Source organism: Pseudophryne corroboree, chromosome 9 (genome assembly GCF_028390025.1).
Source record: "Pseudophryne corroboree isolate aPseCor3 chromosome 9, aPseCor3.hap2, whole genome shotgun sequence".
NCBI lineage: Eukaryota > Metazoa > Chordata > Amphibia > Anura > Myobatrachidae > Pseudophryne > Pseudophryne corroboree.
In genome coordinates, this window is record NC_086452.1 from 8348702 (window position 1) to 8375584 (window position 26883).

The following is a 26883-nucleotide window of genomic DNA, read 5'->3' on the forward strand; positions in this document are numbered from 1 at the left end:
TTCCAGTAGGACTGCAGCTTCCATCTCCAGGTGCAGTTGCATGGTCTTATAGCTGTAAGTTGTTCCAGTAGGACTGCAGCTTCCATCTCCAGGTGCAGTCGCATGGTCTTATAGCTGTAAGTTGTTCCAGTAGGACTGCAGCTTCCATCTCCAGGTGCAGTTGCATGGTCTTATAGCTGTAAGTTGTTCCAGTAGGACTGCAGCTTCCATCTCCAGGTGCAGTCGCATGGTCTTATGGCTGTAAGTTGTTCCAGTAGGACTGCAGCTTCCATCTCCAGGTGCAGTCGCATGGTCTTATAGCTGTAAGTTGTTCCAGTAGGACTGCAGCTTCCATCTCCAGGTGCAGTCGCATGGTCTTATGGCTGTAAGTTGTTCCAGTAGGACTGCAGCTTCCATCTCCAGGTGCAGTCGCATGGTCTTATAGCTGTAAGTTGTTCCAGTAGGACTGCAGCTTCCTTCTCCAGGTGCAGTCACATGGTCCTATGGCTGTAAGTTGTTCCAGTAGGACTGCAGCTTCCATCTCCAGGTGCAGTCGCATGGTCTTATGGCTGTAAGTTGTTCCAGTAGGACTTCAGCTTCCATCTCAAGGTGCAGTCGCATGGTCTTATAGCTGTAAGTTGTTCCAGTAGGACTGCAGCTTCCATCTCCAGGTGCAGTCACATGGTCCTATGGCTGTAAGTTGTTCCAGTAGGACTGCAGCTTCCATCTCCAGGTACAGTCACATGGTCCTATGGCTGTAAGTTGTTCCAGTAGGACTGCAGCTTCCATCTCCAGGTACAGTCGCATGGTCTTATAGCTGTAAGTTGTTCCAGTAGGACTGCAGCTTCCATCTCCAGGTACATTCGCATGGTCTTATGGCTGTAAGTTGTTCCAGTAGGACTGCAGCTTCCATCTCCAGGTGCAGTCATATGGTCCTATGGCTGGAAGTTGGTCCAGTAGGACTGCAGCTTCCATCTCCAGGTGCAGTCATATGGTCCTATGGCTGGAAGTTGGTCCAGTAGGACTGCAGCTTCTATCTCCAGGTACAGTCACATGGTCCTATGGCTGTAAGTTGTTCCAGTAGGACTGCAGCTTCCATCTCCAGGTACAGTCGCATGGTCTTATAGCTGTAAGTTGTTCCAGTAGGACTGCAGCTTCCATCTCCAGGTACACTCGCATGGTCTTATGGCTGTAAGTTGTTCCAGTAGGACTGCAGCTTCCATCTCCAGGTGCAGTCATATGGTCCTATGGCTGGAAGTTGGTCCAGTAGGACTGCAGCTTCCATCTCCAGGTGCAGTCATATGGTCCTATGGCTGGAAGTTGGTCCAGTAGGACTGCAGCTTCCATCTCCAGGTACAGTCGCATGGTCTTATGGCAGGAAGTTGGTCCAGTAGGACTGCAGCTTCCATCTCCAGGTGCAGTCATATGGTCCTATGGCTGGAAGTTGGTCCAGTAGGACTGCAGCTTCCTCTGTGAGTGAAGGGTTTGGGTTAGAATTCGCCCTTTCTAGTTGTACCCTCCGACTCTCTGTGTGATGCTTTTGGGGCTTCTCACCAGTTGTATAGTGAAGTCTAATTATTAAAAAAACACACAACTACAAAATATCTTTGCTTTTGGTTCCTTTTATATAGAATTTTATCCAACATTGTGATGTTTACAGTGTCCCCTCCATCCACCCCCAGACGTACTGGAGACAAGTAATCAACGCTGGGGCTCATCCCCACCTGCTGGCCACAGATAATACTGCAGCCGCTGCAATACTGACTCATGCAGCCAGATTGCCTCTTTTTCTGCCTCTGTTTATGTGTAACAGAATATACAATGTACCTGACCCAGGGCTGTTGTGACATCCGCAGGGCCATGGTGATAGTAAGGGGTGTGACCAGATCCAGGATGCGTGTTCCCTGTCAGCACCTGGCCGAGCCCTTCCAGAAGGCCTGGGTACCGGTACCCGCTCCCCCGTCACACACACCTCCCTGATCTGGGCATTCCTGAGCAGGTCTATGTTGGAGTGTTAGCTGTGTCTGCAGATAGTGCCGGACTAGAAATCCCTCTTGGCACAGTTCTGCGTTCTAGATACCCACATTATCCAGTGTATGCCTGATTGCGCTGTTGGGTTATGTATCCAGCCTTACGTTCTCTGTCCTGGCGCTGATGGCTGGCGTTGAGTGAGGAAGGAGCACGTGGGACGCGTGATTGCTAATTTACACTGATTTTACAATCTAGCACTTGTCCCGTAATCCAGGGTAATGAGCGCTAGTCCCTATCTGTCCACAGCGTTGACCGATGGATGCTGATAGTGTTTGGGTCTGTGTTTAAATAACCCGCTGCTATTCCTGCGTATGTCAGACATGTTTATATCCGTTCAGTTTACATTGCTGAAAACATCCCTGATTACTTCCCCAGCCCAGTTTCCCAGCCTGTTCATGTCGCCTTACTGGTTTCACACTGGAAAGTTGGCCCAATCGCGCTGGCTGTAAATCCGACGTCTATTTATGTTTCCCAGACACTTTTCCCAGGGTGCAGAACAGCTAAGTAAGATGTCTGACAGTGCCAGTGCACACAGTATACAGAGAGGCGTCTCCTGCGCAGGCTGTGACGAGTTATACATTACATGCAATGTTTCACAGTCACCTAATGCAGCCCGCACTTTATACATTATTTGTAATAACTTTGTGCATGAATCAGTGTTAGTATACACGGAACCATCAGAACACGAAGACGTCACTATCTCAGCCGCGCTCTGATAATGTTGGATTTCAGGTATCGGACCCTGTAGTCAGATTTAGTTGTTTGCGGTTCATTTATCTGCCACGTTCTTGTGTAACTCAGTCATATAACAAGAAAACATTTTAGTCAGCGATGTGATATCCTGATTCTCCCCCTATTCCACTGTGCGTCCCGTTATGTAGTGTAATAATGTTTATAGGATTTCTCATATCAGAGACATTTATAAACCCTGATGCTTTACCCTAACCCTACAGTAATTCATGTCAGCCAATCAGATATTAGATTCCAATCTGTAGCCAGTACAAGAAAGTGTCAGCTATAATGTGATTGGTTACTAGGAATTCCAGCATCTTAGTCCTGCGCAGCCTTTTACATTAATGTTCCAGGTCTGTATATAATCCTTTACATTGGCAGAAATCTCTGTACAGACTTTATTTCCATTCTACATAAAGCGGATGGAAAACGTATCCGGTCCCTTGTTGAGCAGAGTTGGAGGCCAGGCCGCTACTGAATTACTGTGTCAGCTAAAACGGCAAACTCACCAGACAGGTGACAGATAGCGTTCATACGCTTATTGGGGGAATTCAGAGTTGTTCACAGCAGCAAATTTGTTAGGTAATGGGCAAAACCATGTGCAGTGCAGGTGGGGCAGATGTAACATGTGCAGAGAGAGTTAGATTTGGGTGGGTTAAATTCTGTTCAGGGTAAATACTGGCTGCTTTATTTTTACACTGCAATTTAGATTTTAGTTTGAACACACCCCACCCAAATCTAACTCTCTCTGCACATGTTACATCTGCCCCACCTGCACTGCACATGGGGGGTCATTCAGAGTTGTTCACTCGCTAGCAGATTTTAGCAGCATTGCACACGCTAGGCCGCCGCCCTCTGGGAGTGTATCTTAGCTTAGCAGAAGTGCGAATGAAAGATTAGCAGAATTGCGAATAGAAATTTCTTAGCAGTTTCTGAGTAGCTTGAGACTTACTCCTACACTGCGATCAGCTCAGCCCGTTTCGTTCCTGGTTTGACTTCCCCGTTTCTCCAGACACTCCCGCGTTTTATCCTGGCACGCCTGCGTTTTTCCGCACACTCCCAGAAAACGGCCAGTTTCCGCCCAGAAACACCCACTTCCTGTCAATCACACTCCGATCACTTCAACGATGAAAATTCTTCGTTCGGACGTGAGTAAATCTACTAAGTTTTGTGCTAAAATACTTAGCGCATGCGCACTGCGTACCATGCGCATGCGCATTTTCGCCTTAATCGCTCCGTTGCGAAAATCGGCAACGAGCGAACAACTCGGAATGACCCACATGGTTTTGTCCATTAGCTAACAAATTTGCTGCTGCCATCAACTCTGAATTACCCCCATTGTCTTCCAGAAGGCAGCAGTAAAATGAACAACAATCATTTATAGAACTGATCGGGTTAGGGTTCGGGTTAGTGTTAGCCATTAGCTCTAACCCTAAGTATAAAAATAAAAAGACACACTATGCAGAGAATAGCACTCAGCCTGCAGGGGGCGCTACAAAGTCTATGACGTACAGGACCAATACACTGTGGTGGAGCATTTATCATAATAGTAGAAGAAAACATAGGTAAAGGACACGGAGTCCCAGAGCAGAGTGCTGGTGGATTACTGGCTAGAACTCTCCGGCTGCCGCTCCCCTATAGATTGTAAGCTCCCAAGGCTCTCTTCCCGCATCTCTCCATTGCTGACAGTGACACGGAACCTTCGTGTGGCACCACAGTATAATAATAACAGGCAGCTATACCAGCTGCTAAGGCCTGCCCTAGACTGTGACGGCCAATGAGAGGAGCCGTGACGTAGACTCACCAGCTGCCTGTGATCTATGTACATTAAACCAATGATAATTTCCTGCGCTCCAAAGGTGCGCTACACTAATCTACACAAATACCGCCAACCATCAGAGATAAAATTATAGATACAGAATGTAGAAAATGCGCTCCCTATTGGGGTGAAAACATTCAATCCACAATACTTAATGTACAACAGATGAGTTTTCCTGGTAGTCCACATAGAACAGTTCTGTAAGGTTCTTTTCAGTCAGATTGTTATCAATCAATCATATCAGTGGGTAAAAACAAGCGACAACAGGTGATCAATCCAATTTACTGCGCACCCTTATTGATGACTTGTAATTATTCACCCAATGAAGCTAATTAAAAACTTCCAAATGAGTTGCTTTTAGCCTTAAGCTCAGCAGCTATAAAAACAATATTGCAAAATTGGATTCATCCTAACCCTCCGTCGTTTCCCTATATCAGAATGGATTGGGTGGAAACGATGGCCCTCATTCCGAGTTGTTCGCTCGCTAGCTGCTTTTATCAGCATTGCACACGCTAGGCCACCACCCTCTGGGAGTGTATCTTAGCTTAGCAGAATAGCGAACGAAAGATTAGCAGAATTGCTACTAAATATTTCCCTGCAGTTTCTGAGTAGCTCCAGACCTACTCACAGATTGCAATCACCTTAGTCTGTTTAGTTCCTGGTTTGACGTCACAAACACGCCCTGCGTTCGGCCAGCCACTCCCCCGTTTCCCCAGCCACTCCTGCGTTTTAGCCTGACACGCCTGGATTTTTAGCACACTCCCGTAAAACGGTCAGTTACCTCCCAGAAACACCCACTTCCTGTCAATCACTCACCGATCAGCAGAGCGATGGAAAAGCGTTACTCGCCCCTGTGTAAAATGGCATCGTTTTGTGTGAAATTACTTGGCGCGTGCATCCTGCGGCCCATACGCATGCGCAGAACAGCCGGTTTTTAGCCTGATCACTATGCTGCGAAAAACGGCAGCTAGCGATCAACTCGGAATGACCCCCCCATGTTTGTTTGATAAAGAAAAACGGGTTGGTCCATTCTTTGATGTCTGGGAAAGTTACATAGCAACACAAACTTTATCAGTACGTGGGGGAATCCATGAAAGCTTACGTCTGACTTCATGGTATGGATAACGTAACCTGGACGGGTTCCCTCCCATTGTTTTTGATTAATTCGTTCCCCTGAACGTTATTTTGATGTGGGATGTGGGTTTTGAATTGAACTTTTATATTTTACACTATGTGTTTATTGCATACCATTTCCTTACTCTCCTTGCTATTGGCTGATAATTGATGAATGACGCTACATGGTATTACATATGTCATGTCAATGCTTTATTGCGCTCATTCTGTACAGACACGTCTTGTGAATGATGTATTTTTATTAATGGTTCAATAAAAATGAAAGATTAAAAAAAAACTTCTTAATGCCTAATTAGTCATTGGGGATTGGCAAGGGGTTCTGGAGCAAGTCCCAACATGTTTGACTTAAAATAATGATTTTCCCGATCATCTCTCACCCTCAGGAGGGTGTGCACGGAAAAACGCAGATTTACTCTCAGAGAAGCAACGCCAGTGTGTGATTGGATTGCAGATGCAGGTCGTGGTGCCAGTTACCACAAAAACGTCTCTAGCTCGCTCCTAATTGGATTGACCTCTGTGCTGAAATAAGCACTATAGGGGGAGCAAATAGAGTTGTTTTGTTTTAAATAAATACAAACTTTACTGAACATTCTGTTTCTAGATCCCTTTTAAGAACTCCTGACCCCGTTGGTTCAGTAATTGCGTGACAGGAGTATTTCCTTCCCTGTCAGGAGGCCGTTTCCCATGGAAGCATTAAACTCTAATAACATAATTTGCTTTAATCTTTGTAGATACGCTCTTTGAAGTTTGCTCATGAAACCAGCTACGGGATTGGAAATCAGGTTCTAGTGAAAGCTTTGTAATATCCGTGTGCACAGACACGAAATCACCTGATCATAAATATATATACATATATATATATATATATTGTATTTCCCCAAATCAGATCGCGTTACCACAGCCGTACAATGGGGCACATGTTACATTCAGTATTACAGACTGATAAATACAGTGTACGGACTGGATGTCATACATTAACATCTCCTATATACACAACAGTTGACCTCTTCTGGCCGTAAAGGTCATTTCTGAACACGTGCCGTCTCCCAACCCCTATTTAAATAATCTTGTACCAAAAAATGAAATCTTATTCCTGCAATTGATTGCAAAACGAGAGGCCTAATTCATAATTGTAGAGAATTGTACAGCTGGGAGAAAGCGACTGTGCAATTCCAGAGATGCCTCCAGTTAGCATTTGCGAGATCCGAGGACCGCGTCTGCAGACACAGCCTGATATCACCATCTTGACCGTCAGTCACAATTTGCAATATATTTAAACACCGGTCAGTCTATGTAAGCTGAACGTTGCGTCCGACAACACAGACCCTGGACCCGTCACGTCTTCAACACGCAACGTGTCCCCGTTGTGAAGAAAGCGCCGCGTGCCCCCCAAACTCTGCATCATGACAGGTGGCTACAAGGGATATCACAAAACCCGTTGCGCAGACCTGCCACCATTGGATCTGTACACTGGGTTGACGTACGAATCTGAGTTAGTCCCTGTGTACGCTCCTGAACCTAGCTCACATTCAGGAGATGCAAAATGTTCAGCCCATGAACACTGGCATCTTGTACAGCAAATCCACGTACTGCTTTCTTACAATCAGTGTGTGACAGCGTTAATATTTTCACACTATCGTAAATTCCCTTCATCAATCAGCTCCCAGTACTCACCTGGCCTGTATTGCTTTTCTATTACTGAGTCCTCATACAAACTGGCAATGCCTGTGTCAAGTACCTGCACTCAGCACAAGATGATGCATGTAAGTGCTACACCCTACGATGAACACCTATAGCATTGCTCATTCACTTCAGGCATAATAGCCTCTTTGCCCCAAGCACTGCTTGTGCTCCGCGATACTTTGCTCCACTGGAATGTTAAGACTTTATCACATCGCTCTGGGTTTAGGCATTTGGAAGAAGATGGAGACAAAACAAGGCTCATAGCGGTAGTGAGGTGGCAGGCTAAGATCTGGGTAGACCACAAGCTACAGTAGTACGCAGGGAGAGGTCAGGGCAGACAGCAAGCGACAGTAGTACGCAGGGAAAGGTCAGGGCAGACAGCAAGCGACAGTAGTATGCAGGACAAGGTCAGGGCAGACAGCAAGCTACAGTAGTATGCAGGACAAGGTCAGGGCTGACAGCAAGCGACAGTAGTACGCAGGGAAAGGTCAGGGCAGACAGCAAGCGACAGTAGTATGCAGGACAAGGTCAGGGCAGACAGCAAGCTACAGTAGTACGCAGGGAAAGGTCAGGGCAGACAGCAAGCGACAGTAGTATGCAGGGAAAGGTCAGGGCAGACAGCAAGCGACAGTAGTATGCAGGACAAGGTCAGGGCTGACAGCAAGCTACAGTAGTATGCAGGACAAGGTCAGGGCAGACAGCAAGCGACAGTAGTATGCAGGACAAGGTCAGGGCAGACAGCAAGCTACAGTAGTATGCAGGACAAGGTCAGGACAGACCGCAAGCTACAGTAGTATGCAGGGAAAGGTCAGGGCAGACAGTAAGCTACAGTAGTATACAGAACAAGGTCAGGGCAGACAGCAAGCTACAATAGTATGCAGGCCAAGGTCAGGGCAGACAGCAAGCAACAGTAGTATGCAGGGAAAGGTCAGGGCAGACAGCAAGCGACAGCAGTATGCAGGGAAAGGTCAGGGCAGACAGTAAGCTACAATAGTATGCAGGCCAAGGTCAGGGCAGACAGCAAGCAACAGTAGTATGCAGGGAAAGGTCAGGGCAGACAGCAAGCAACAGTAGTATGCAGGGAAAGGTCAGGGCAGACAGCAAGCGACAGCAGTATGCAGGCCAAGGTCAGGGCAGACAGCAAGCGACAGTAGTATGCAGGGAAAGGTCAGGGCAGAGAGAAAGCTACAGTAGTATGCAAGGAAAGGTCAGGGCAGACAGCAAGCTACAGTAGTATGCAGGGAAAGGTCAGGGCAGACAGCAAGCTACAGTAGTATGCAAGGAAAGGTCAGGGCAGACAGCAAGCTACAGTAGTATGCAGGGAAAGGTCAGGGCAGACAGCAAGCGACAGTAGTATGCAGGGAAAGGTCAGGGCAGACAGCAAGCGACAGTAGTATGCAGGGAAAGGTCAGGGCAGACAGCAAGCGACAGTAGTATGCAGGGAAAGGTCAGGGCAGACAGCAAGCGACAGTAGTATGCAGGGAAAGGTCAGGGCAGACAGCAAGCGACAGTAGTATGCAGGGAAAGGTCAGGGCTGACAGCAAGCTACAGTAGTATGCAGGCTAATTGTCTAGGCCACGTGGCAAGCTACAGTACAGTAGGCACAGGTATCTATAATGGGGTGGAAGTCAGTGATAGATTCTGATAAGTAAAAGGTAAGCGTTAATTAGAAGGGTCCAAGCAATCACATGATTATAATAGAAATGAGCTTTGTAATACAACTGTGCATTGCTGGGATAACTCTGGTAACTACAGGTTCCAGCATCTGCGCTCACCCCGGATGGTAGAAAGGCCACGGACGCATGCCGTTATCTGGAGCAGCATCTTACTGTGTACCGAGCCCTGAACCGCACATGCAGATAACAGTATGTGACATCCGGTGTCACTGGCGTGTAGTAATGTAACATCCGGGGCGCCGGGCCACAGAGAGCGAGGCTTAGATGTCACCGCCCCATTGTTCTCCTCCATTGTTCTCCCTGTGTGGGGGACTCAGCTAATATAAACTCACTATTGTCAAATCTGGAGATTACCACCACAGATGTTACATAAGGAATGGGAGATATACGCAGCAGTCTGAATGTTATAACGTGCTTTATATAACGTCTTTATTTCTCTTCCTGATCAGGGCTTTCCAGGAGACATTGGCTTACCCGGGTTAAATGGGCCTGAAGGGCCGAAGGTAAGTGTATGGCGTCACACATTGCCACAGTAGCGGTATGTACACATGATACTATGATAATAACACTTACACGGTGACATCATTCAGTTATAGGCGGAGTTCAAAACATGAAACAATAATAATGAGTATTAAATCCCCGGGGTCCGGCCTTCCTGCTGATACGATGAGGCACCCAGAGATACACTCCCTGCTCCTACGGAGACAGGTCTTCCAACAAGGTGTCAGCTCCGGAGGGGAGGGGCTCTGACAACCCTGGTGTGTGTATGACACAGGCCAGCAGCAGAGGGGAGGGGCTCTGACAACCCTGGTGTGTGTATGACACAGGCCAGCAGCAGAGGGGAGGGACTCTGACAACACTGGTGTATGACCCAGGTCAGCAGCAGAGGGGAGGGGCTCTGACAACGCTGGTGTATGACTCAGGCCAGCAGCAGAGGGGAGGGATTCTGACAACGCTGGTGTGTGTATGACTCGGGCCAGCAGCAGAGGGGAGGGGCTCTGACAACGCTGTGTGTGTATGACCCGGGCCAGCAGCAGAGGGGAGGGGCTCTGACAACGCTGGTGTGTGTATGACACAGGCCAGCAGCAGAGGGGAAGGGCTCTGACAATGCTGGTGTGTGTATGACCCAGGTCAGCAGCAGAGGGGAGGGGCTCTGACAACGCTGGTGTATGACTCAGGCCAGCAGCAGAGGGGAGGGATTCTGACAACGCTGGTGTGTGTATGACTCGGGCCAGCAGCAGAGGGGAGGGGCTCTGACAACGCTGGTGTATGACTCAGGCCAGCAGCAGAGGGGAGGGACTCTGACAACGCTGGTGTATGACTCAGGCCAGCAGCAAAGGGGAGGGACTCTGACAACGCTGGTGTATGACCCAGATCAGCAGCAGAGGTGAGGGACTCTGACAACGCTGGTGTATGACTCAGGCCAGCAGCAGAGGGGAGGGCTCTGACAACGCTGGTGTATGACCCAGGCAGGCAGCAGAGGGGAGGGGCTCTGACAACGCTGGTGTGTGTGTGACCCAGGCCAGCAGCAGAGGGGAGGGGCTCTGACAATGCTGGTGTGTGTATGACCCAGGCCAGCAGCAGAGGGGAGGGGCTCTGACAACGCTGGTGTGTGTGTGTGACCCAGGCCAGCAGCAGAGGGGAGGGGCTCTGACAATGCTGGTGTGTGTATGACCCAGGCCAGCAGCAGAGGGGAGGGGCTCTGACAATGCTGGTGTGTGTATGACCCAGGCAGGCAGCAGAGGGGGGGGCTCTGACAACACTGGTATGTGTGTGACCCTGGCTGTGTGTGACCCTGGCCAGCAGCAGAGGGGAGGGGCTCTGACAACGCTGGTTTATGACCCTGGCCAGCAGCAGAGGGGAGGGGCTCTGACGACGCTGGTGTGTTTGTGACCCATGCCATCAGCAGAGGGGAGGGGCTCTGACAACGCTGGTGTGTGTGTGACCCAGGCCAGCAGCAGAGGGAAGGGGCTCTGACAACGCTGGTGTGTGTATGACCCAGGCCAGCAGCAGAGGGGGGGGGGGCTCTGACAACACTGGTATGTGTGTGACCCTGGCCAGCAGCAGAGGGGAGGGGCTCTGACAACGCTGGTGTATGACCCAGGCAGGCAGCAGAGGGGAGGGTCTCTGACAATGCTGGTGTGTGTGTGACCCAGGCCAGCAGCAGAGGGGAGGGGCTCTGACAACGCTGGTGTATGACTCAGGCCAGCAGCAGAGGGGAGGGACTCTGACAACGCTGGTGTATGACTCAGGCCAGCAGCAGAGGGGAGGGACTCTGACAACGTTGGTGTATGACCCAGATCAGCAGCAGAGGGGAGGGACTCTGACAACACTGGTGTATGACTCAGGCCAGCAGCAGAGGGGAGGGACTCTGACAACGCTGGTGTGTGTATGACCCGGGCCAGCAGCAGAGGGGAGGGGCTCTGACAACGCTGGTGTGTGTATGACCCAGGCCAGCAGCAGAGGGGAGGGGCTCTGACAACGCTGGTGTATGACCCAGGCAGGCAGCAGAGGGGAGGGGCTCTGACAACGCTGTTGTGTGTGTGACCCAGGCCAGCAGCAGAGGGGAGGGGCTCTGACAACACTGATGTGTGTATGACCCAGGCTAGCAGCAGAGGGGAGGGGCTCTGACAACGCTGGTGTGTGTGTATGAAACAGGTCAGCAGCAGAGGGGAGGGGCACTGACAACGGTGGTGTGTGTATGACCCAGACAAGCAGTAGAGGGGAGGGGTCCTGAAACCGCTGGTGTGTATATCACCCAGGTCAGCAGCAGAGGGGAGGGGCTCTGACAACGCTGTGTGTGTATGACCCGGGCCAGCAGCAGAGGGGAGGGGCTCTGACAACGCTGGTGTGTGTATGACCCAGGCCAGCAGCAGAGGGGAGGGGCTCTGACAACGCTGATGTATGACCCAGGCAGGCAGCAGAGGGGAGGGGCTCTGACAACGCTGGTGTGTGTGTGACCCAGGCCAGCAGCAGAGGGGAGGGGCTCTGACAATGCTGGTGTGTGTATGACCCAGGCAGGCAGCAGAGGGGTGGGGGGCTCTGACAACACTGGTATGTGTGTGACCCTGGCCAGCAGCAGAGGGGAGGGGCTCTGACAACGCTGGTTTATGACCCTGGCCAGCAGCAGAGGGGAGGGGCTCTGACGACGCTGGTGTGTGTGTGACCCATGACAGCAGCAGAGGGGAGGGGCTCTGACAACGCTGGTGTGTGTATGACCCGGGCCAGCAGCAGAGGGGAGGGACTCTGACAACGCTGGTGTGTGTATGACCCAGGCAGGCAGCAGAGGGGAGGGACTCTGACAACGCTGGTGTGTGTATGACCCAGGCAGGCAGCAGAGGGGAGGGACTCTGACAACGCTGGTGTGTGTATGATCCAGGCAGGCAGCAGAGGGGAGGGGCTCTGACAACGCTGGTTTATGACCCTGGCCAGCAGCAGAGGGGAGGGGCTCTGACAACGCTGGTGTGTGTGTGTGTGACCCAGGCCAGCAGCAGAGGGGAGGGGCTCTGACAACGCTGGTGTGTGTGTGTATGACCCAGGCCAGCAGCAGAGGGGAGGGGTTCTGATAACGCTGGTGTGTGTATGACCCGGGCAGGCAGCAGAGGGGAGGGGCTCTGACAACGCTGGTTTATGACCCTGGCCAGCAGCAGAGGGGAGGGGCTCTGACAACGCTGGTGTGTGTGTGTGTGTGACCCAGGCCAGCAGCAGAGGGGAGGGGCTCTGACAACGCTGGTGTGTGTGTGTATGACCCAGGCCAGCAGCAGAGGGGAGTGGTTCTGATAACGCTGGTGTGTGTATGACCCGGGCCAGCAGCAGAGGGGAGGGACTCTGACAACGCTGGTGTGTGTATGACCCAGGCAGGCAGCAGAGGGGAGGGACTCTGACAACGCTGGTGTGTGTATGACCCAGGCAGGCAGCAGAGGGGAGGGGCTCTGACAACGCTGGTGTGTGTATGACCCAGGCCAGCAGCAGAGGGGATGGGAGCATTGCTGGACTGTTACAGACATCGGGGAACACCGGACCACAGCTAGCTTATATTGTTCCAGCTACAACAGCATTCTCATAGAACAGGCTGTAATCAATCATTTGTCGCTACCGACCAATCCACTCTAGGGTATTTACTAATTACAGATGGGGCCTTGGAGAGAGATAAAGTGCCTGGAGATAAAGTACCAGCCAATCAGCTCCTAACTGTAATTTTTCAAACACAGCCTGTAACATGGCAGTTAGGAGCTGATTAGCTGGTACTTTATCTCCATCCCAGGCTCAGTATATAGACCCCATAGTTCTCTATAATTGTATACAGACAATAAAGCGTTAGCTCCACGGTGCAGTGAGACGCACCTGTAGTCCGGAGCACTGTGCAGCCTGTATGTATCCTCACATCCGCCATTTCCTAACGCTGAGGGGATGGGATGTGATCTGTGTAGTGTTTATAGCAATTACTACTTGTTATGGCATTACGTGTTGAGTTGAGGTTTTTGCATTTATAATCCTATCACATAAAGGGCAAGTAAACCAATATCTGACCTCCATAAGGGGCGCATGAATGTCAGTCTCGCCCTCACTTTCCTCTTACGTTTTCCTAATAAGCGCAGGTGAGTGACCTCAGAAGCCGATATAGTCAGCGCCACCACAACGTCTATAAAGTGATAATGTAGTTACACTGGGACATGACTGGGAATATAACCGTGTCTGTCATCTAGGAGAGCAGCAAGCCAATCACAGTGTCCCGGCATTGCCGCGCCCTGGAGTGATGGAAGAGATAGACGCACCACCCTTCCATACAGCTGTCAGTAAAGGATAGCTCAGACATTACTGTCATACAGTCACATGACATATACCGGGCATATCCGTAATCTGCCCTATTACTGTACACAGACTGCGGTATTTATATACTGATGAACGCAGCGTCTACGCAGAGAGAGCCATGTACTAAGGACATTCAGGCAGACAGTTGTGTCTCAGTGTGTCCTTATTCTCATTCATTTAACTCAATAAAATAATTCTGGAATGAGTAATATTTCAGGGAAAAATGGAAACATTGAAATTAAAGTGTCGGGGGTGCAGGTGAATGAGAAGTAGGGAAAGTATTATAGTGACGTTACTATGTCACCTCCATGTTACTATCCCCTAAAAGAAGGTGCATCAGATTGTACAGTTCACAAAAGCAAATTGTGGGTCTGCAACTTTCTGATGCGCTGAGCAGACAGAGGCGCATCTATGCTGGACGCGGTGAGCGGTAGCCTGTGTCGCAGGTCTTTCTGTCCTGTATATGAGTAGTAGCCTGTGTCACAGGTCTCTCTGTCCTGTATATGAGCAGTAGCCTGTGTCACAGGTCATATGAGTAGTAGCCTGTGTCACAGGTCTCTCTGTCCTGTATATGAGCGGTAGCCTGTGTCACAGGTCTTTCTGTCCTGTATATGAGCGGTAGCCTGTGTCGCAGGTCTTTCTGTCCTGTATATGAGCAGTAGCCTGTGTCACAGGTCTCTCTGTCCTGTATATGAGTAGTAGCCTGTGTCACAGGTCTCTCTGTCCTGTATATGAGCGGTAGCCTGTGTCACAGGTCTCTCTGTCCTGTATATGAGCGGTAGCCTGTGTCACAGGTCTCTCTGTCCTGTATATGAGCAGTAGCCTGTGTCACAGGTCTCTCTGTCCTGTATATGAGCGGTAGCCTGTGTCACAGGTCTTTCTGTCCTGTATATGAGAGGTAGCCTGTGTCACAGGTCTCTCTGTACTGTATATGAGCGGTAGCCTGTATCACAGGTATCTCTCTCCTGTATATGAGTAGTAGCCTGTGTCACAGGTCTCTCTGTCCTGTATATGACCGGTAGCCTGTGTCACAGGTCTCTCTGTCCTGTATATGAGTAGTAGCCTGTGTCACAGGTATCTCTCTCCTGTATATGAGCGGTAGCCTGTGTCACAGGTCTCTCTGTCCTGTATATGAGCAGTAGCCTGTGTCACAGGTCTCTCTGTCCTGTATATGAGCGGGAGCCTGTGTCACAGGTCTCTCTGTCCTGTATATGAGCGGTAGCCTGTGTCACAGGTCTTTCTGTCCTGTATATGAGCAGTAGCCTGTGTCACAGGTCTTCCTGTCCTGTATATGAGCGGTAGCCTGTGTCGCAGGTATTCCTGTCCTGTATATGAGCGGTAGCCTGTGTCACAGGTCTCTCTGTCCTGTATATGAGCAGTAGCCTGTGTCACAGGTCTTCCTGTCCTGTATATGAGCAGTAGCCTGTGTCACAGGTCTCTCTGTCCTGTATATGAGCAGTAGCCTGTGTCACAGGTCTCTCTGTCCTGTATATGAGCAGTAGCCTGTGTCACAGGTCTCTCTGTCCTGTATATGAGCAGTAGCCTGTGTCACAGGTCTCTCTGTCCTGTATATGAGTAGTAGCCTGTGTCACAGGTCTCTCTGTCCTGTATATGAGCAGTAGCCTGTGTCACAGGTCTCTCTGTCCTGTATATGAGCAGTAGCCTGTGTCACAGGTCTTTCTGTCCTGTATATGAGCGGTAGCCTGTGTCACAGGTCTCTCTGTCCTGTATATGAGCGGTAGCCTGTGTCACAGGTCTTTCTGTCCTGTATATGAGCGGTAGCCTGTGTCACAGGTCTCTCTGTCCTGTATATGAGCGGTAGCCTGTGTCACAGGTCTTCCTGTCCTGTATATGAGTAGTAGCCTGTGTCACAGGTCTTCCTGTCCTGTATATGAGTAGTAGCCTGTGTCACAGGTCTCTCTGTCCTGTATATGAGCAGTAGCCTGTGTCACAGGTCTTCCTGTCCTGTATATGAGTAGTAGCCTGTGTCGCAGGTCTTTCTGTCCTGTATATGAGCGGTAGCCTGTGTCACAGGTCTCTCTGTCCTGTATATGAGCGGTAGCCTGTGTCACAGGTCTTTCTGTCCTGTATATGAGCAGTAGCCTGTGTCACAGGTCTTCCTGTCCTGTATATGAGCGGTAGCCTGTGTCGCAGGTATTCCTGTCCTGTATATGAGCGGTAGCCTGTGTCACAGGTCTCTCTGTCCTGTATATGAGCAGTAGCCTGTGTCACAGGTCTTCCTGTCCTGTATATGAGCAGTAGCCTGTGTCACAGGTCTCTCTGTCCTGTATATGAGCAGTAGCCTGTGTCACAGGTCTCTCTGTCCTGTATATGAGCAGTAGCCTGTGTCACAGGTCTCTCTGTCCTGTATATGAGCAGTAGCCTGTGTCACAGGTCTCTCTGTCCTGTATATGAGTAGTAGCCTGTGTCACAGGTCTCTCTGTCCTGTATATGAGCAGTAGCCTGTGTCACAGGTCTCTCTGTCCTGTATATGAGCAGTAGCCTGTGTCACAGGTCTTTCTGTCCTGTATATGAGCGGTAGCCTGTGTCACAGGTCTCTCTGTCCTGTATATGAGCGGTAGCCTGTGTCACAGGTCTTTCTGTCCTGTATATGAGCGGTAGCCTGTGTCACAGGTCTCTCTGTCCTGTATATGAGCGGTAGCCTGTGTCACAGGTCTTCCTGTCCTGTATATGAGTAGTAGCCTGTGTCACAGGTCTTCCTGTCCTGTATATGAGTAGTAGCCTGTGTCACAGGTCTCTCTGTCCTGTATATGAGCAGTAGCCTGTGTCACAGGTCTTCCTGTCCTGTATATGAGTAGTAGCCTGTGTCGCAGGTCTTTCTGTCCTGTATATGAGCGGTAGCCTGTATCACAGGTCTCTCTGTCCTGTATATGAGCGGTAGCCTGTGTCGCAGGTATTCCTGTCCTGTATATGAGCGGTAGCCTGTGTCACAGGTCTCTCTGTCCTGTATATGAGCGGTAGCCTGTGTCACAGGTCTCTCTGTCCTGTATATGAGCGGTAGCCTGTGTCACAGGTCTTTCTGTCCTGTATATGAGCAGTAGCCTGTGTCACAGGTATCTCTCTCCTGTATATGAGCGGTAGCCTGTGTCACAGGTCTCTCTGTCCTGTATATGAGTAGTAGCCTGTGTCACAGGTCTCTCTGTCCTGTATATGAGCGGTAGCCTGTGTCACAGGTCTCTCTGTCCTGTATATGAGTAGTAGCCTGTGTCACAGGTCTTTCTGTCCTGTATATGAGTAGTAGCCTGTGTCACAGGTCTCTCTGTCCTGTATATGAGCAGTAGCCTGTGTCACAGGTCTCTCTGTCCTGTATATGAGCAGTAGCCTGTGTCACAGGTCTCTCTGTCCTGTATATGAGCGGTAGCCTGTGTCACAGGTCTCTCTGTCCTGTATATGAGTAGTAGCCTGTGTCACAGGTCTCTCTGTCCTGTATATGAGCAGTAGCCTGTGTCACAGGTCTCTCTGTCCTGTATATGAGCAGTAGCCTGTGTCACATGTCTTTCTGTCCTGTATATGAGCGGTAGCCTGTGTCACAGGTCTCTCTGTCCTGTATATGAGCAGTAGCCTGTGTCACAGGTCTCTCTGTCCTGTATATGAGCAGTAGCCTGTGTCACAGGTCTTTCTGTCCTGTATATGAGCGGTAGCCTGTGTCACAGGTCTCTCTGTCCTGTATATGAGCGGTAGCCTGTGTCACAGGTCTTTCTGTCCTGTATATGAGCGGTAGCCTGTGTCACAGGTCTTTCTGTCCTGTATATGAGCGGTAGCCTGTGTCACAGGTCTCTCTGTCCTGTATATGAGCGGTAGCCTGTGTCGCAGGTATTCCTGTCCTGTATATGAGCGGTAGCCTGTGTCACAGGTCTTTCTGTCCTGTATATGAGTAGTAGCCTGTGTCACAGGTCTCTCTGTCCTGTATATGAGCAGTAGCCTGTGTCACAGGTCTTCCTGTCCTGTATATGAGCGGTAGCCTGTGTCACAGGTCTCTCTGTCCTGTATATGAGTAGTAGCCTGTGTCACAGGTCTCTCTGTCCTGTATATGAGTAGTAGCCTGTGTCACAGGTCTTTCTGTCCTGTATATGAGCAGTAGCCTGTGTCACAGGTCTCTCTGTCCTGTATATGAGCAGTAGCCTGTGTCACAGGTCTCTCTGTCCTGTATATGAGCGGTAGCCTGTGTCACAGGTCTCTCTGTCCTGTATATGAGCGGTAGCCTGTATCACAGGTCTCTCTGTCCTGTATATGAGCGGTAGCCTGTGTCACAGGTCTCTCTGTCCTGTATATGAGTAGTAGCCTGTGTCACAGGTCTTTCTGTCCTGTATATGAGCAGTAGCCTGTGTCACAGGTCTCTCTGTCCTGTATATGAGCGGTAGCCTGTATCACAGGTATCTCTGTCCTGTATATGAGCGGTAGCCTGTGTCACAGGTCTCTCTGTCCTGTATATGAGCAGTATCCTGTGTCACAGGTCTCTCTGTCCTGTATATGAGCAGTAGCCTGTGTCACAGGTCTCTCTGTCCTGTATATGAGCAGTAGCCTGTGTCACAGGTCTCTCTGTCCTGTATATGAGCAGTAGCCTGTGTCACAGGTCTCTCTGTCCTGTATATGAGCGGTAGCCTGTGTCACAGGTCTCTCTGTCCTGTATATGAGTAGTAGCCTGTGTCACAGGTCTCTCTGTCCTGTATATGAGCAGTAGCCTGTGTCACAGGTCTTTCTGTCCTGTATATGAGCGGTAGCCTGTGTCACAGGTCTCTCTGTCCTGTATATGAGTAGTAGCCTGTGTCACAGGTCTCTCTGTCCTGTATATGAGCGGTAGCCTGTGTCACAGGTCTTTCTGTCCTGTATATGAGCGGTAGCCTGTGTCACAGGTCTCTCTGTCCTGTATATGAGTAGTAGCCTGTGTCATAGGTCTTTCTGTCCTGTATATGAGTAGTAGCCTGTGTCACAGGTCTCTCTGTCCTGTATATGAGCAGTAGCCTGTGTCACAGGTCTCTCTGTCCTGTATATGAGCGGTAGCCTGTGTCACAGGTCTCTCTGTCCTGTATATGAGCAGTAGCCTGTGTCACATGTCTCTCTGTCCTGTATATGAGCGGTAGCCTGTGTCACAGGTCTCTCTGTCCTGTATATGAGCAGTAGCCTGTGTCACAGGTCTTTCTGTCCTGTATATGAGCGGTAGCCTGTGTCACAGGTCTCTCTGTCCTGTATATGAGCAGTAGCCTGTGTCACAGGTCTCTCTGTCCTGTATATGAGCAGTAGCCTGTGTCACAGGTCTTTCTGTCCTGTATATGAGTAGTAGCCTGTGTCACAGGTCTCTCTGTCCTGTATATGAGCAGTAGCCTGTGTCACAGGTCTTTCTGTCCTGTATATGAGCGGTAGCCTGTGTCACAGGTCTTTCTGTCCTGTATATGAGCGGTAGCCTGTGTCACAGGTCTCTCTGTCCTGTATATGAGCGGTAGCCTGTGTCGCAGGTATTCCTGTCCTGTATATGAGCGGTAGCCTGTGTCACAGGTCTTTCTGTCCTGTATATGAGTAGTAGCCTGTGTCACAGGTCTCTCTGTCCTGTATATGAGCAGTAGCCTGTGTCACAGGTCTTCCTGTCCTGTATATGAGCGGTAGCCTGTGTCACAGGTCTCTCTGTCCTGTATATGAGTAGTAGCCTGTGTCACAGGTCTCTCTGTCCTGTATATGAGCAGTAGCCTGTGTCACAGGTCTTCCTGTCCTGTATATGAGCAGTAGCCTGTGTCACAGGTCTCTCTGTCCTGTATATGAGCGGTAGCCTGTGTCACAGGTCTCTCTGTCCTGTATATGAGTAGTAGCCTGTGTCACAGGTCTCTCTGTCCTGTATATGAGCAGTAGCCTGTGTCACAGGTCTCTCTGTCCTGTATATGAGCAGTAGCCTGTGTCACAGGTCTTTCTGTCCTGTATATGAGCGGTAGCCTGTGTCACAGGTCTCTCTGTCCTGTATATGAGCGGTAGCCTGTGTCACAGGTCTTTCTGTCCTGTATATGAGCGGTAGCCTGTGTCACAGGTCTTTCTGTCCTGTATATGAGTAGTAGCCTGTGTCACAGGTCTCTCTGTCCTGTATATGAGCAGTAGCCTGTGTCACAGGTCTTCCTGTCCTGTATATGAGTAGTAGCCTGTGTCGCAGGTCTTTCTGTCCTGTATATGAGCGGTAGCCTGTGTCACAGGTCTCTCTGTCCTATATATGAGCGGTAGCCTGTGTCACGGTCTCTCTGTCCTGTATATGAGCGGTAGCCTGTGTCACAGGTCTCTCTGTCCTGCATATGAGCGGTAGCCTGTGTCGCAGGTCTTTCTGTCCTGTATATGAGTAGTAGCCTGTGTCGCAGGTCTTTCTGTCCTGTATATGAGTAGTAGCCTGTGTCGCAGGTCTTTCTGTCCTGTATATGAGCGGTAGCCTGTGTCGCAGGTCTCTCTGTCCTGTATATGAGCGGTAGCCTGTGTCGCAGGTCTTTCTGTCCTGTATATGAGCGGTAGCCTGTGTCGCAGGTCTCTCTGTCCTGTATATGAGCAGTAGCCTGTGTCACAGGTCTTTCTGTCCTGTATATGAGTAGTAGCCTGTGTCACAGGTCTTCCTGTCCTGTATATGAGCAGTAGCCTGTGTCACAGGTCTCTCTGTCCTGTATATGAGCGGTAGCCTGTGTCACAGGTCTCTCTGTCCTGTATATGAGTAGTAGCCTGTGTCACAGGTCTCTCTGTCCTGTATATGAGCAGTAGCCTGTGTCACAGGTCTCTCTGTCCTGTATATGAGCAGTAGCCTGTGTCACAGGTCTTTCTGTCCTGTATATGAGCGGTAGCCTGTGTCACAGGTCTCTCTGTCCTGTATATGAGCGGTAGCCTGTGTCACAGGTCTTTCTGTCCTGTATATGAGCGGTAGCCTGTGTCACAGGTCTTTCTGTCCTGTATATGAGTAGTAGCCTGTGTCACAGGTCTCTCTGTCCTGTATATGAGCAGTAGCCTGTGTCACAGGTCTTCCTGTCCTGTATATGAGTAGTAGCCTGTGTCGCAGGTCTTTCTGTCCTGTATATGAGCGGTAGCCTGTGTCACAGGTCTCTCTGTCCTATATATGAGCGGTAGCCTGTGTCACGGTCTCTCTGTCCTGTATATGAGCGGTAGCCTGTGTCACAGGTCTCTCTGTCCTGCATATGAGCGGTAGCCTGTGTCGCAGGTCTTTCTGTCCTGTATATGAGTAGTAGCCTGTGTCGCAGGTCTTTCTGTCCTGTATATGAGTAGTAGCCTGTGTCGCAGGTCTTTCTGTCCTGTATATGAGCGGTAGCCTGTGTCGCAGGTCTCTCTGTCCTGTATATGAGCGGTAGCCTGTGTCACAGGTCTTTCTGTCCTGTATATGAGCGGTAGCCTGTGTCACAGGTCTTTCTGTCCTGTATATGAGTGGTAACCTGTGTCGCAGGTCTTTCTGTCCTGTATATGAGCGGTAGCCTGTGTCGCAGGTCTCTCTGTCCTGTATATGAGCGGTAGCCTGTGTCGCAGGTCTTTCTGTCCTGTATATGAGCGGTAGCCTGTGTCGCAGGTCTCTCTGTCCTGTATATGAGCGGTAGCCTGTGTCACAGGTCTTCCTGTCCTGTATATGAGTAGTAGCCTGTGTCGCAGGTCTTTCTGTCCTGTATATGAGCGGTAGCCTGTGTCACAGGTCTCTCTGTCCTATATATGAGCGGTAGCCTGTGTCACGGTCTCTCTGTCCTGTATATGAGCGGTAGCCTGTGTCACAGGTCTCTCTGTCCTGCATATGAGCGGTAGCCTGTGTCGCAGGTCTTTCTGTCCTGTATATGAGTAGTAGCCTGTGTCGCAGGTCTTTCTGTCCTGTATATGAGTAGTAGCCTGTGTCGCAGGTCTTTCTGTCCTGTATATGAGCGGTAGCCTGTGTCGCAGGTCTCTCTGTCCTGTATATGAGCGGTAGCCTGTGTCACAGGTCTTTCTGTCCTGTATATGAGCGGTAGCCTGTGTCACAGGTCTTTCTGTCCTGTATATGAGTGGTAGCCTGTGTCGCAGGTCTTTCTGTCCTGTATATGAGCGGTAGCCTGTGTCGCAGGTCTCTCTGTCCTGTATATGAGCGGTAGCCTGTGTCGCAGGTCTTTCTGTCCTGTATATGAGCGGTAGCCTGTGTCGCAGGACTCTCTGTCCTGTATATGAGCAGTAGCCTGTGTCACAGGTCTTTCTGTCCTGTATATGAGTAGTAGCCTGTGTCGCAGGTCTTTCTGTCCTGTATATGAGCAGTAGCCTGTGTCACAGGTCTCTCTGTCCTGTATATGAGCAGTAGCCTATGTCACAGGTCTTTCTGTCCTGTATATGAGTAGTAGCCTGTGTCGCAGGTCTTTCTGTCCTGTATATGAGCGGTAGCCTGGGTCGCAGGTCTTTCTGTCCTGTATATGGCACAGCTAAACGCAGGCTGGGGCTTCTCATAAGTCTGTGAAAGAGAATTGTAATCACTTTTTATCCCCAGGGTCTTATTGGAGACAGAGGACCCGCCGGTACACAAGGCCCAAAAGGAGAAGAGGTGAGGACAGCAATCTGCACGCTAATAATGACATCACTAATTGTTCTTTACATCATACATCATGGTGATTGGCTGTTACAGGAAACGGAATATCTCCATTGTGGCCACTATCATGTGTATGTGTAATGTGCGCGCTGCCCTGACACGTAGTTCCTGCATATATGTGATGGGAAACGGTAGAAGCATATGTCTGTTATATATCAGTGCTGAGAGAAGATGCGTTATAGCGGCGCTCACCACCAGTCACCATCACTACAGCGACTAACACGTGAGCACCTGCGTTTGGTCACTTGCATCGTTTGCATTCGGGGTATCTTCGGAGAGCACGCTATTGATATGGCGCGGGAAGCAGCTCCGGTTATAATGCGGTTAGTCTCCTATTATCGGAATGACTGGGATTCATTGTCACACTACATACATGGTATGAGCCGGGGAACGGTCCTGTAATAGATGGTCCCCAGCCGGCTTCCATCAGTGCTGTATGTAGTCACAGTCACTTGTTATAGTGTAGCCCTGGTGTGGCACCATATGGCGCGCCGTAAGGTCACAGAGAGGAAGTAGGCATTACCATGTCTGTCCTGCAGGGGGCGCTCACACCCAGACACCAGCGGTAGCCTTGGATAACGTCCAGTGTCTGTAAGCCTGTAGCTGGGTATGTAGTATCAGGGGTTACTGACTTCTGCACGGCCGCCAGGCCAAGCATTGCGTGTAATATGTCATCGTCTCAACACGTATGTAACTCACAGCGCATCCTCCCACATTCAGAGTTGTATTTACTATGTGCGGATTTCACTTCTAGTTATTTTTTAATGTTTAGGCTACACATATAAGACGCAATTTCTATCATATGTCCACTCTATTGCATTACGTATTTGCCTTTTCCAGGGAGAAGAAGGGCCGCTGGGACCTCGGGGTAGTCTTGGACCAGTGGTATGTCTGTTCATCGCTTTGCTATTGAATATTATTATTTATACAGCTAAGACTATCACTCCATCCACAATATGGAGCTCAGCTAGTAACCCTGGGGAAGGAACGTCTTTGGGTAGGACTGTAAGTGACTCCGCCGCAGCCCCGGTCGCTGTATTCTCTGGATACTGGACACGCCATGGGATGCTCAGCGTATCTCCGACACGTGGGAATCATCTGCTTCCATAGTGGTCCTCAGAGGAGACACTGATGCAGCTCATTGCACAGCGCAGATCAGGAGAGTCCTAAGGCTATAGCGATGTTGTGCTAAACCTCATTACTTCTCTTGCTAGGGAGGCATCAGCTGGATTTCCTCTTAGACGGCTTCTCTTGTCTGGTGTGATAACCACGTGTCTTTCCTGGCAGTAGGATTCCTAAATATAGACCTACTAATTACTCAGCGGAGTGCAAGATGAGAGAACGTTTGAGGATCAAAGCAGTCAGTGTCACCCAACATAGAAAACGTGAATTGTCTCCTGCTCATTCTGGTAGACTTAAACTTCTGGCTTTGGCTGATCTCCCACGGCTAATGGGCGGATAGACAGAGAGATGACTGATATCTCCATCCTGGAACCATTGCTGTGATCCACAGCAGCACAGTCTGTCTGGGAGGCCTAGAGATGCTATTTTATATCTCCTGTCCTCTGTGACTAGTAACTAACTAAAACCATATACCATATAAGAATATGTATATTACAAGGAAGCGCATATATATAATCTATTTGATTAAAAATTGTAAATATTTTTTATTTAGTATTCAATTTTCTTAATAATGCATGACATAATAAAACCTTAAAACACACCAAATCTGCAGTGCAAAGAAGTCCAGAAACTGTGACTATTACCGTCCAGATAACCATATACCGCTGGAGCTCCAATAAGGATTTTCTTTAAGCACACTAAGTGCTATTTTTGTAACTCCCCGGTGAAAAGCTGGTTATTTTAAAGTGATATCCGTTGTTACTTTGTATCCACTAGCCAGAACAATATACTTTGTAGGAACTGCAAATGTTCACAATGTGCCTGCCGCACAGCAGCTAGTGTCCCCTTTCTCACCCCACCGCCAATGATTATTGCTCACCACAGCCGTACGTTGAAGCCTCAGTGCGGCTAGATCTTAAATGGTTAGTACCGCCGCTCCCGCCAGAGAACTTCGGTACTAACCATTTAAGATCTAGCCGCACTGAGGCTTCAACGTACGGCTGTGGTGAGCAATAATCATTGGCGGTGGGGTGAGAAAGGGGACACTAGCTGCTGTGCGGCAGGCACATTGTGAACATTTGCAGTTCCTACAAAGTATATTGTTCTGGCTAGTGGATACAAAGTAACAACGGATATCACTTTAAAATAACCAGCTTTTCACCGGGGAGTTACAAAAATAGCACTTAGTGTGCTTAAAGAAAATCCTTATTGGAGCTCCAGCGGTATATGGTTATCTGGACGGTAATAGTCACAGTTTCTGGACTTCTTTGCACTGCAGATTTGGTGTGTTTTAAGGTTTTATTATGTCATGCATTATTAAGAAAATTGAATACTAAATAAAAAATATTTACAATTTTTAATCAAATAGATTATATATATGCGCTTCCTTGTAATATACATATTCTTATATGGTATATGGTTTTAGTGTTTAAGTTTGGAGTAAGGTAGAATACTCTATTGGGAGCTGCAAATATATCATTTAAAATTGGTACCCATCTAAGGAGTTAGTTTTAGTGCGCTTGATTGTTACACAGGTTTGACAGTTGAAATCATTAGTGGTTAGACAGTCAAAGCTGTGTGGTTTTGTCTCTGTGACTAGTATCTGCTGGGGTGGCCGGGCTCGTGTTCTCCAGCTCGGTGGTACAGGACTGCAAGTTCTCTAGAGGAACACAGCTTGAGATGTGACCTCAGTGGGTTCTCCTGTATGGTGCCATGTGAACTCTGAGACTACAGTTCCTCCCAATGTGAGTGTCCCTGGATGTGCACTCTATAATATGAAGGACCGTCTGTTCTCTTGTCTGTTGAAGGAGATCTTGACTTGAGTTCCCCTGGAGTTTAGGTGTCTTGTTTGGCTTTGGGGGGAGCATCTTTGGCATCTGGGATCTCCTCAGCTGTCTCTTTTGCCCAATGGGGCGCAGCTGTCTATACAATCTTTTGCAAGATCCTCCCTCTCTAAATGAATGCCAAATTAAACAAATATTTATGTCATGATTTTTTTAATGTCAATTTTCACAAGTTGCTCCTCATCCCCACCCCCCATTACATTTGTGAAGAAGTGTATTTAATCACATTTTGACATCAGTAATGGCAATATGACATTTTTCCATTACAGGCCAGGTTTTAAGGATATCCATGCTTGTGCACAGGTGACTTCATTAGTGCCTCAGTCAATTTGATTTCAACATCTGGACTCAAGCATGGATATCCTTAAAACCTGGACTCTAATGGCGGAGTTTGATGTAACAGACAGCTAACTAGCTGGGCTACCAGGAGACATCACCAGTCAGTCATGGACAGACCTCCTCTCTGAGAGCCTCACGCAGTCTCCTGGCTGCTAGGTGACCGTCACTGATGTAGATGCACTGTTCCATCCAGCATGGCTGCACAAACCTGTATATTGCACAATATGACTTATAGAACTCATTACACATAACATTCACCCTGACAGACGTGGGGCTGAGCAATGCACAGGGTCACTGGTAAGTTTTCCAAACACCAGGGCTGCACCCTACAGTCACCAGACAGCGGCTCTACAGATACCTTGTGATAAGTCACATACTGTATCTGTACTGTTCTGTACACAGGAGTGTCGTCCGCTCATTCCCAATTACACACTGCCATCTTAGCCTACATATAGGACCTGATTCATGTTTGTAAGTAAAGCGAGCAACTGGACAATACCATGCTGCACTGCAGACGGGGCAGATGTAACATGTGCAGAGAGAGTTAGATTTGGGTGGGGTGTGTTCAAACTGAAATAGAATTATTAGGTTTAAAATAAATGCTGTTGAACGTAGTATTTCATATAGTGTGTAATAATGTGGTCCTCCTTATACTGTGTATACAGCCCTATACGGAGGTATCTGAGGTGTTTCATTCATTACAGATATGTCTCTTCCTCTCTCATTTGTTGGCAGGGAAGACTGGGACGTAAAGGCTATGCCGGGGAAGCAGGGCTGGAAGGCTTGAAGGTAATTGCGCTGATCTGTTATAAAGTGCAGCTGTAGGGTGAGGTACTAGCGCAGACCCCCCTCAGAATGAGATCACCATCTGTGGGACATGAAAGGGTTCTCGCTTCCTCTTAGCCGCATGTCTTGGCTTCTACGTCATCGGACTATATGGAGAAATTAACATCCTTTGTTTCTAATTAATATGTATCATGTTCAGCGAGTGCTTTGGGCTCCACTCTGCAACGTGCACTTTTAGCTTTGTTTTATCTTCATCCATTTGTACAGCTCTATAATAAGTGTCAGCGGAGGTTCTCCAGCTGCTCCTGAGTCCAGCCACCTCAAGGGATGACACTGTAGGATAAA

The 26883-nt window shown here is 49.2% G+C and overlaps 1 protein-coding gene across 4 annotated transcripts in view; it reads left to right on the top strand.

Moving 5' to 3' along the window:
- COL24A1 (collagen type XXIV alpha 1 chain) overlaps positions 1 to 26883 on the top strand; it is a 767149-nt gene that overhangs the window by 350961 nt on the left and 389305 nt on the right. For all 4 annotated transcript variants that reach the window (XR_010186531.1, XM_063938932.1, XM_063938934.1 and 1 more), the window contains exons 20-23: positions 9504 to 9557; positions 22349 to 22402; positions 23288 to 23332; positions 26488 to 26541. Coding sequence is in view for 3 of the 4 variants with exons in the window: in XM_063938932.1 (XP_063795002.1) it covers positions 9504 to 9557; positions 22349 to 22402; positions 23288 to 23332; positions 26488 to 26541 (207 nt within the window). In the remaining variant the exon portion in view is untranslated. The remainder of the gene's footprint in view (positions 1 to 9503; positions 9558 to 22348; positions 22403 to 23287; positions 23333 to 26487; positions 26542 to 26883) is intronic.